An 11,213-nucleotide genomic window follows, 5' to 3' on the forward strand; every position below is an offset into this window, starting at 1 on the left:
TGCTCTTCAATAAAAATCTTGTTGCTCATTTTGAAATGTGTCCAAGAGACTGGTTAATTACATCTGTGATGTGAAACAGAACAAATCAAACAGAACTAAGCAAATTGTGTGTGTGCATAGGACCATATATCTGTGCAAGCTCGTGTAGGCAAACTTTACAGAAGAAAATGCTGAATATATGAGATTAGTTTACCTGACAGATTTAAATATAAAATTTGCATAAATCATCTCCAGATTCACCTGAAGCAGAGAAACCCACCCCAGTTAAAGTTCTCTGACACAAGGTTTTATCTCCCACCACGTTGTGTGTCTATTGGACACTGGGGAACATTTTCAACTTGGCCATTGATAAAACATGTGGGCGATACAACCCTAGTCCCAACTTCTCTCTTTAAGCAGATAGAAAGGAACATATTAAGAATCAGGTTGCTTTCATTCCTCCAACCAGCTCATGTGTTGCTGAATTCATTATAATTGCACGTTTTATAAAGTTTAATTTGCAGCATATTTTTAAACTCAGCCAGTTGCAGGGAAATACACAAAGATGGAAACTGTCATCTGAATCTTTCACTTAACAATAAAATATTCCCAATATCAGAGGTGGCACAGCATTGAACACAGAAGAAACCACATGAAAGTACAAAGTAAAATGACAAATCCATCTAAAGTGATGGATTATCGGTGTAATGCATTGTCAGTGAAGGACATTGAGGACGCTGTGACAGAGCGCGGAGCAGACATCAGGTAAATACCAATTGTTTCTTAGATAAGGATGAAGAGGCCTGATGGAACAGCACCGCAGGAAAGACTGAACCCCTCGCCATGCAAAGAAAGCTTGATGCTAAAATATCAGGTGAACACAACTGCTATGGCCCTGGATTGAGAAACATCACATCTCTAATGCAGATGGAAATGTCTTGGGCTGCTTGACATAATGTTCAGTTATCCCAACATTCAGAGATTAATGTCACTCAGTCCTGAGCTTCCGATGAGGTGTTATCTAGGAGAGAAACAATCGACTAGGTAAGAGCAGCAGGATACACCAACAACAACTCAACAACTTACATTTATATAGCACCTTTAATGTAATTAAACATCCTAAGGTGCTTCACAGAGGCACATCAGGTGATATTAGGTCAGATGACCAAAAGCTCGGTCAAAGAGGTAACTTTTAAGGAGCGTCTTAAAGGAGGAAAGTGGAGAGGTTCAGGGAGGGAATTCCAGAGCTTAGGGCCCCAGGCAGCTGAAGGCACGACCGCCAATGGTGGAGCGATGGGAATCGGGGACGCACAAGAGGCCGGAATTAGAGGGGCACAGAGATCTCGGAGGGAGGTGGGGCTGGAGGAGGTGACAGACATAGGGAGGGATTTGAAAACCAGGATCAGCATTTTACATCAAGACGTCGTTTAACTGGGAGCCAATGTAGATCAGGGAGCACGGAATGTGATGGCCATTTCTGAGAATTGTTGACGAATTTAAGCTGTCTAAAGATTGTACACAATACAGAACCTGCACGGAGACAATTCAAAACACCAACTCTGTTTAAAATACCGAGCGAGAGACACTAAATCGCTACAAAATCATTTGCCATTGCTTGCGAATGTAGAATATATATGGGAGAAAATAGTATAAATAGACCAACAGATCTGAATATAAAAGGCTACTTTTACTGAGTAATAAAGAAAAGAATGAGGAAGGACAATGGTGAACTGTGGTTAATGATAAATCCTACCTCTGAAGCTGGCTGTATAAGGACCGCTCGTTCAAATTCAATGTCTTTAAGAAAGAATACAAAACAAACATGAAGGTTTACGACGGTGATTCATTTGGTTAAAACAAGGTTTGTAACAGAAGCTGCCTTTCTCTCAAGTTCACTCACCATGTAGGCAGAGTCCAGCTCAGCTGCATTCTGAAACAAAATGTGAGCATGGTGAGAGGAAATGAAAACAGATTACCCTGACATCTCTGCAAAGACTGAGAGGCAATGAGCACAAACAGATACATAAACACAACAATAACAATATACTTTACTGTAACAGAATCCAGTCTACCATTAATCCCCAGAGACACTGGGCTGAATGATGCTGTTAGTATTCTGCTCTAGGGATGGTCAACAAATCATGATGCAATGAGGATCTTCAGAAGTAGGTTCTGTTCACACTTACTGTGGGAAAAGTGCTTCCGACTAAAGTATTACATTGTGCTATACTGAGCCAGAGAAAACAGAAAAAGTCCATGGCTAATCGCAAATAAAATCAGTAAGTGCCAGAACCAATATTCTCATGGGAAGGTCGATAACCTTTCAAAAGAACCTGAAATGTTAAGTCTGTTTCTCTCTCCACAGATGCTGCCAGACCTGCTGAGTATTTCCAGCACTTTCTGTTTTTATTTCAGATTTCCAGCATCCGCAGTATTTTGTTTTTATCCTGGTTAATCCCTGTTCTGTGCTGTGTTAATAATCCTCTCCCTGCCCCAAGTGTTGGAGCAGGGTCACATTTGAGGTGAATTGGTGTCTGGAATTCAACATTACAGGACATCCAGTGAAATAGAATGTCAGATATTGAAAGCTAAAGGAAATAAAGGAGAGGTGCTCTGGTTGTCAGGTGAAATGTGCTGAAGAAACGTTAGTTAATGGTTTAGCTGTAGCCAGTGCCTGGAGAAGGACCCTCTCTCCAGTATAGTTAGTGAGAGTTGAGTTTACCTGATTGGAACCCCTGGGTTGAAGAGGAACATTGACGTAGTTTCCTGGTGACAATGAAAAAATAACAAGTTAGAATAATAAAGATTGATGGTGACAAAGATATTCAGCAATATGTCATTGAATGATGACAATTCACTTCTTCCTAATGGTTCCCACTGATTACACTGCCACTTACCACCTATCATGTTACAATAAAAAGTGTCCAATTACTAACCTCCTTTCTAAAATGGGACTCACCTCAACACTACACACACAGACACGCTCGTGAAGGAAAATAGCCCCAATTGCCGTCCTTTACAATTTGCACATTTACTTTCCAGATTACAAGTTCCCATTACACATCTATTCCATTGCATTGACACCGTGGGGAATTTGGACAGGCAGAGTTTCCTGTTATATGCCACACCTGATATTCAGGTCCTATTGAAGTTATTGGGACTGAGTATTGGGCCTGTTGTATAACAGGCCATGGATACCACACGGCCTGTTTGGTGTCTGAGCTCATTTCCAATTTCACCCCCAGTGTGTCCCTACACTGCATCACGATTTGCCCAGGTCCTCAGTATGACTGATGTTCATATCTTTGATATATCTCTAAACAAGGTAATTTGTGTGATTAATGTGAGAATTTGTGTGTACCATCTACAAGATGCACTGCAGCAACTCACCAAGTCTCCTTCGACAACACCTTCCAAAGCCACTACCACCGAGACGGACAAGGGCAGCAGACACATGGGAACATCACCGGTGCAAGTTCCCCTCCAAGTCACACACCATCCTGACTTGGAACTATATCGCCGTTCCTTCACTGTTGCTGGGTCAAAATCCTGGAACTCCCTTCCTAACAGCACTGTGGGTGTACCTACCTCACATGGACTGCAGTGGTTCAAGAAGGCACAGTGGCGCAGTGGTTAGCACTGCAGCCTCACAGCTCCAGGGACCCGGGTTCAATTCTGGGTACTGCCTGTGTGGAGTTTGCAAGTTCTCCCTGTGTCTGTGTGGGTTTCCTCCGGGTGCTCCGGTTTCCTCCCACATGCCAAAGACTTGCAGGTTGATAGGTTAATTGACCATTATAAATTGCCACTAGTGGCAACTAGGTGGTAGAGAAATATAGGGACAGGTGGGGATGTGGTAGGAATATGGAATTAGTGTAAATGGGTGGTTGATGGTCGGCACAGATTCGGTGGGCCAAAGGGCCTGTTTCAGTGCTGTATCTCTAAACTAAACTAAACCACCTTCACAAGGGCAATTTTGCCTCCAATAAGATCTTTTGACCAGAAACCAAACAGAAGGCAGATAAACAAAATAAGGGCACATTCAGACCACACAGAGATCCCTCTCTCTCTCTCTCTCCCGTTTCTCTCTAATATATAAAGATATATCACCAGCATATTCACTGAACAATTAGAATCTTACCAGGTTGGTTTTGCTGAATGAGTTTTGTCCTCTTGTAAATGTAAATGACAATAACTGTCACTATTAAACATGCGACCCCTATAACCGCCAGGATGATACCCACAATTATTGAAGATTTAGGAGAGGCTTCTGCAGTAAAAATGAAGACATATTGTAATCAGTTATAAATATTGTGGTCAGAATCATTTCCTGTCAGAAACACTGATTGAATTTGGCCTTCAGGTTACGCAGCAGACAATGAAACTGAGGTCTGTTTAGCAGTGTTACAGTAACTGTACATGGTTTCACTCACTGTCTTGTGGTTTCCTGCTGTCAGCAGCTTATCAACATCCTGGCAGGTTATTTGATTAGTTATGTGGTTCTATTGTAGCCTGTTGAACTAGTTAACTAGTTAGGTAATGGCTGTGGATTACAATCCTGTACTGGGGAGTGTGGGAGCCGAGGCAACACACACTATGGGTCGGTTTTCTGTGCATCGTTGACATTTCCCCATCACTATTCACACGTGTGCACAAATTACATTTGAGCGAGGAACGAACATCTTTGTTGTATTTCCTGCCACTTGCTTTGATTAAACTCTGGGTGTTCACTTAAAAAGGGAAAACATGCAGAACTATGGGGAAAGAGCAGGGGAGTGGGACTAATTGGGTAGCTCTTTCAAGGATCCAGCACAGGTACAATGGGCCGAATGGCCTCCTTCTGTACTGTATGACTCCATGATTCCTAACGCTGGATAGTGGCATCGCCTCCTAAGGCAGGGTCACCCAGCGTTCTCAGGATAGTGAAGGGGGTTTTGACAGCTGGAGTATCAGGGCTGCCAGGATGTATCATGTACAAAACCCGTCATCTTCAGCAATGTGTTCGTGTGCATCAGGCAGAATCTCCTGCCTTTAGGATATGAGCGTGGGTCGGGATAATTTCTCCCCACACATTCCCCCACTCCCTCGCACATTTCTTAATGACGGAGAGCCAGTACAGATATGATGGGCTGAATGGCCTCTTTCTGTGCTGTAACCATTCTCTGATTCTTTTTGTTTATTGATAAAAACATCCTTGACTGACAGCTATGTGCTTCATTGATCCCTAAGTCAGTTTGACTGATCCTGGATTTCAAGCTAATCTTTCCCCATAGACTAAACTTGGTCAAAAGCCACAGGTGCCTACTGTGTTACTTGTCTCTTGTGCTGTCCATGAGCCCTTCAAATTGGAAAATTGATCTCAACCGAGAGGCGTAATATCCTGTGCCCTCTCTGCTTGGCTCAGCTCCAAGAAATTACACAAGAAATAGGAGCAGGAGAGGACCATTCAGCCCCTCGAGCCTGCTCCGCCATTCAAAACCATCATGGCAGATCCTGGGCTTCAATTCCACTTTCCTGCCCACTCCCCATATCCCTTGATTCCCTGAGAGACCAAAAATTTCTCTATCCCAGCTTAAAATATATTCAATGATGGAGAATCCACAACCCTCTGGGGTGGAGAATTCCAAAGATTCACAAGCCTTTGAGTGAAGTAATTTCTCCTCATCTCAGTCCTGAATGATCGGCCCCTTATCCTGAGACTGTGTCCCCGTGTTCTAGATTCCCTGACCAGTGAGAACTGTCTCTCAGCTTCTACCCTATCCAGCCTCTGCAGAATCTTGTATGTTTCAATGAGATCACCTCTCATTCTTCTAAACTCCAGAGAATATCGGCCCAATTTACTCAGCTCTCATCGTAGGAAAACCCCCTCATCCCAGGGACCAATTTAATAAATCTTCACTGCACTGCCTCCAGTGCAATTATATCTTTTCTTAAATGTGGAGACCAAAACTGCACACAGTATTCCAGATTGTAAACCCTGTACAATTGTGGTAGACTTCTTTATTCCTGTATTCCAATCCCCAATAAAGGCCAACATGACATTTGCCTTCCTAATAACCTGCTGCAACTGCATGTTAGCTTTCTGCGTTCCTTGTACAAGCACATCCAAGTTTCTTTGAACATCTACACTTACAAGTTTCACACCTTTGAAAAAGTATTCTGCTTTTCTAGTCTTATGACCAAAGTGAATAACTTCACACTTCCCTTCATTATACTCCATTTGCCATCTTGTTGCCCACTCACTTAAACTGTCTATATCTCTTTGCAGCCTCTCTACATCCTCCCCACAGCTTACCTTTCCACCACCTTTGTATCATCAGCAAACTTAGATACATTACTCTCTGCCTCTTCATCCAAGTCATTAATATAGAGTGTAAATAGTTGAGGCCCCAGCACTGATCCTTGTGGCACCCCACTATTCACTGCCTGCCAACTTGAAAATTAAACAGATCCTCAGTTATTTCGGGATTCTCTTCCGAAAGTATTTTGTGTGTGTGAAATATATCAGACACAGTAAGATAAAGGTCTAACCTCTATATACCAGACGGATCTTTCTTTCAGTAATGCGCTCACTTGTCCAAACCACACAATGGTAGAGCCCAGTGTCATTCTGTGTAGGTCTCATGGTAAGGGAGCAGTTTCCATTCTCGATACAGGTTTTGGTGGATAGCTCCATGTCAGCCCGGTCTCGGTGCCTGGTGATGTTCCCATTCATGAATTGAATAAGAAGGCGTTCTTTCCATTTTCTGGAGGAGTCTGTCCAGCGCCACTGGACCAGTGTTGCACGGGCATAGGATGGGTCAGAACAGCTGAGCAGTACTGGATGGGAACCATCAAAGTTCACCTCAGGGCATTCATTCCGCCCAGGGCTAACTCCACCTGTTACAGTGATTTAATACACATTCAGGAATAGATTATGTCAAAACACGTGCAGAAACTGACAGCACGGGAAATGCAATTTCAGCATCATGTTTCACTTGGGGTGTTACCGAGTACCACATAAGGCAAGCATCCGAACAAACATAAAGGCTAAGAGAATGTTGAAGATCGCTGGCTGTCCATGTGGGGGGAAGAAGATTAACAAATGAAGTAATACTGTTCAGGATTAGCAAAGCAGGAAGTGATTCAGACAACTTGTGAAATTGTAATTGCAATAGTTTAGTTTCTGTTTGAATGTTTTCACTTAATTTCGCTCTTTCGAATCTGCAATCACAGAAGCAGAAAAGGAAACAGCAAAGAAGGAGTCCTTTTGGCCCATCACCTCTGTGCTGGCCCTTTGAAAGAGCTATCCAGTTAGTTCCACTGCCCCCACCTGCTCTTTCCCCATAACCCTGCTATTTTTTCCCTTCAAGTTTTTCTCCAATTCCCTTTTGAAAGTGACTATTGAATCTGCTTCCAACACCCTGTCAGATCACAAAAACTCACTGTGTAAAAATAAACGCTCACCTTCTCTTTGGTTCGTTTGCTAATTGCCTTAACTCGGTGTCCTCTGGTTACTAAACCTTTTTCCCCACGGGAGACAGCTTCTCCTTATTTACTCTATCAAAATCCTTCATCATTTTTCATACCACAGAATCACAGAATTGTTACAGTGCAGAAGGAGGATATTCGGCCCATCGTGTCTGCACCAGCTCTCTGAAAGTTCCATACATCTGCCGTCTTCCTGTAACCCTGCACATTCTTCCTTTTCATATAACTGTCTAATTTCCTTTTGAATGTTTCAGTTGAACCTGCCTCCACCACGTTCTCAGGCAGTGCATTCCAGATCTTAACCACTCGTTGCGTGAAAAAGTTTTTCCTCATGTCACCTTTGCTTCTCTTACCAAATACTTTAAATCTGTGCCCTCTCATTCTCGATCCTTTCACCAGTGGGAACAGTTTCTCTCGATCTACTCTGTCCAGACCCTTTATGATTTTGAATACCTCGATCAAATCACCTCTCAGCCTTCTCTTCTCCAAGGAAAACAGTCCTAACTTCTCCAATCTATCCTCATAACTGAAATTCCTCATCCCTGGAACCATTTTCGTGAATCTTTTCTGTACTCTCTCCAACGTCCTCACATCTTTCCAAAAGTGCGGTGTCCAGAACTGGACGCAATACTCCAGCTGAGGCTGAACTAGTGTCTTATACAAGTTCAACATAACTTCCTTCCTCTTGTACTCTATGTCCCTATTAATAAAGCCCAGGATACTGTATGCTTTATTAACTGCTCTCTCAACCTGTCCTGCCACCTTCAATGACCAATACACATATACACCCAGGTCCCTCTGCTCCAGCACTCCCTTTAGAATTGTATCCTTTATTTTATATTGTCTCTCCATATTCTTCCTATCAAAATGAATCACTTCACATTTCTCTGCATTGAACCTCATCTGCCACCTGTCTGCCCATTCCACCAACTTGTCTTTGTCCTTCTGGAGTTCTACTCACAGTTCACAATGCTTCCAAGTTTAGTATTGTACCTCTGACAAATCTCCCCTGAAATTTCTCTGCTCCAAGAAGATTAATCCCAGCTTCTCCAGTCTCTCCACATTAACTGATGTCTTCAATTCCTCATACCATTTTAATAAATCTCCTCTCCTCCGACTCTGAGGCCTTAGCATCCTTACTAAAGTGCAGTGCCCAGAAAGTGTTTTTCTCTTCACAAAGGACTAAACCCTATTTGGTATATACAGCCCGAGGGGTTTTCCATGGGTCCAACCCCTCAGTTCATTATGGCAGGAGGACCTCACACAGAGGTCTTTCCCCATTGAGCCTTTGAGGGGTTGCCCCAAGCTTTAGTGCATCCCTCAGCACTTGGTCCTGGACCTTGGAATGTGCTAGTTGTGTGTGTGTTAGTTTAACAAATACACATTACGCAATAACACATTTCAGCAAACTATTATATCAGCGAGGCAGAATTACATATCTGTACGAGTTCAAAGGATGGTCAAATAGTAAGTGAACAGACCACCATTAGAATAGAACTTAAACCGAGCTGATTCAGAATGAGGAATAAAATAATCAAGACTCTAAAACCTACCCACAGCAACAGCATTGGTTAAAAATGAAACACAGAGGAGAATCAGCATTGTAGGCATTTCTTGTGGACCAGTTGTCTGAATATGATTTCACCTTCAGTCTTCTATAATCATTCCAATATAAACACACAGGGTAATTCCTTTAAATCCTGTATGGAGATTGTCATTTATTTTGTTGGACTGCAGCCAGTCTGGATGCCCCTTTCCATCCTTTCTAACTTTATTTCAATAGGACAAGGTGAAGCTGTAATCCTGCTCTCGAGTTGTGGACAATCTCAGGCTTTGTTAAACCAGACCAGCCGCTGAATTCCAATTACCATTTCCTCTTTTGCCACAACCACGAGGCTCAGTGGGCAGAATCTGATGAAGGGTTAGCGAGCTCAATCATTAACTCTGTTTCTCTCTCTCTCTCTCTCTCCAGCACTTCCCGTTTTTATTTCAGTGCCTGTGCTTACAATTCTTCAGTGACGTTCCCCTTGTTTCAAAAGATCCAAAGAGCAGATTGACAGGATGACAGTAAAGACTCCAGGGGGAGGTTCTCCTGCAGCAATCACTGTGAAACACCATGTGGAACCCGGGACATGATTTGCAAAACTTAGATTTGGGAATTCAGCGTGCATTCCAAATGCAAGGAAATGATATATTCGTACACACCTTTGATGCTCTTTATTCTAGAATCCACATTTTCCAATCCTCCCATCTTTACTCTTCAGTGCCAGCTCATTTTTCAAATCGATTTCTGCTCTCACCTGCGGAATATCCTTCCAAGGTCTCCTTCTCCCATTCTCCCCCTCTTGCCACATTCAAAAGCCTCCTGAAAACTTGCTTAAGCGGATAAACTGGGACGGCCGTCCAATGCAGTGTGCCTCATTGCCAGAAAGGCACAGCTCAGATGAGGCTGAACAATGACCTAAGAGATTAGAAAGGGATTTGCTGGGGTAGATGTAGAGAAGATGTTTTCACTTGTCGGGTCGAGACCAGAATTAGGGGCCATGGATATGAGAGAGTCACTCATAAATCCAATCGGGAATTCAGGAGAATCTTCTTTACCCAGAGAGTGGTGAGAATGTGGAACTCGGGACTGGTTGAGATGAATAACAGAGATACATTTAAGAGGAAGCTGGATAAACACAAGAGGGAGAAGGGAATAGAAAGGAATGCTGATGGGGTGAGCAGGAGAGGGGTGGGAGGAGGCCTGTGTGGAGAATAAACACCAGCATGGAGCTGTCGGGCCGAATGGTCTGTCCCCGTGCTGGGAATGTCCAGTTCATGCAACTTTGACTCTCTCGTTATCTTAATTCGTTCTCAGGATGTAAACTTCCCTGGTATAGTCAGAGTTTATTGCCCATCACTAGTTGCTCCAAGTAATTGGTGCTGGGACTTCTTATTAAATTACAGGCCACAGTTTGATACAATTGACTGGCTTACTGGGCCTTTTCAGAGGGAGGTTAAGTGTCGCCCATGTTGGTGTCAGTCTGGAGTCACCCATAGGCCCAGACCGGGTAAGGACGGCAACTTTTCTTTCCTAAAGGGCATTAGTGAATAAGTTGGGATTTTTACAACAATCAGCAGTCTTGTGGCAACCTTTGCTGAGGCCAGCCTTTTAATTCCCAGATTTCTTTTGGGAAAAAAGCAATTCCTGTTATCAGATTACCATTAAACTCCAGATTAAAGATTTTCACATTGAAATATTAAACAGCTCTGAGACCAGCCCTGGAACAATAGACTTTCCCCCCTCTCCATTTCTCCTTCTATCACTACCCTTCCTGCTCTCTCTCTCCCTCTCTCATTCATCCCCTTCATCTCCTTCCCTCTCTTTCACCTTCCCCCTCTCTCAGTAACCAGAGGATAGAGATTGAACGCCGAAACACAGGACGAAGTTCGCACAGAAGGAGGCCATTTGGCCCATCAAGGCCCATTCGGCCCATCACGTCCATGCCAGCTAAAAATGAGTTACGTGGTGGAGGCAGCTTCAACTGAAACATTCAAAAGGGAATTAGACTGTTATATGAGAAGGAAGAACGTGCAGGGTTACAGGGAGAAGGCGAGGCAGAGACGCTAGCTGAATTGTTCATTAGGAGAGCCGGTGCAGACACGATGGGCTGAATGGCCTCCTTCTGCACTGTGACAATTCTGTGATCCTGTGATTCTTAGTGTAGTCCTTTGGGGACTAGTTTAATAACATAACCACGATGCTCATGACATTATATCACAAC

General features: G+C 43.4%; 1 protein-coding gene across 1 annotated transcript; it reads right to left on the reverse strand.

Moving 5' to 3' along the window:
* Positions 1-468: 468 nt before the first annotated feature.
* On the reverse strand, positions 469-9,418 carry LOC137352925 (uncharacterized). Its single transcript, XM_068018780.1, has 7 exons — positions 9,000-9,418; positions 6,508-6,855; positions 4,118-4,246; positions 2,702-2,745; positions 1,880-1,909; positions 1,733-1,776; positions 469-1,000 (listed from the first exon to the last, which is right to left on the reverse strand). Exons 1-7 carry the CDS (start codon positions 9,055-9,057, stop codon positions 997-999), a joined length of 657 nt encoding a protein of 218 aa, XP_067874881.1. The 5' UTR covers positions 9,058-9,418; the 3' UTR covers positions 469-996.
* Between the last annotated feature and the right edge of the window lie 1,795 nt (positions 9,419-11,213).

This window comes from Heterodontus francisci, chromosome 39, assembly GCF_036365525.1.
Source record: "Heterodontus francisci isolate sHetFra1 chromosome 39, sHetFra1.hap1, whole genome shotgun sequence".
Taxonomy (NCBI): Eukaryota; Metazoa; Chordata; class Chondrichthyes; order Heterodontiformes; family Heterodontidae; genus Heterodontus; species Heterodontus francisci.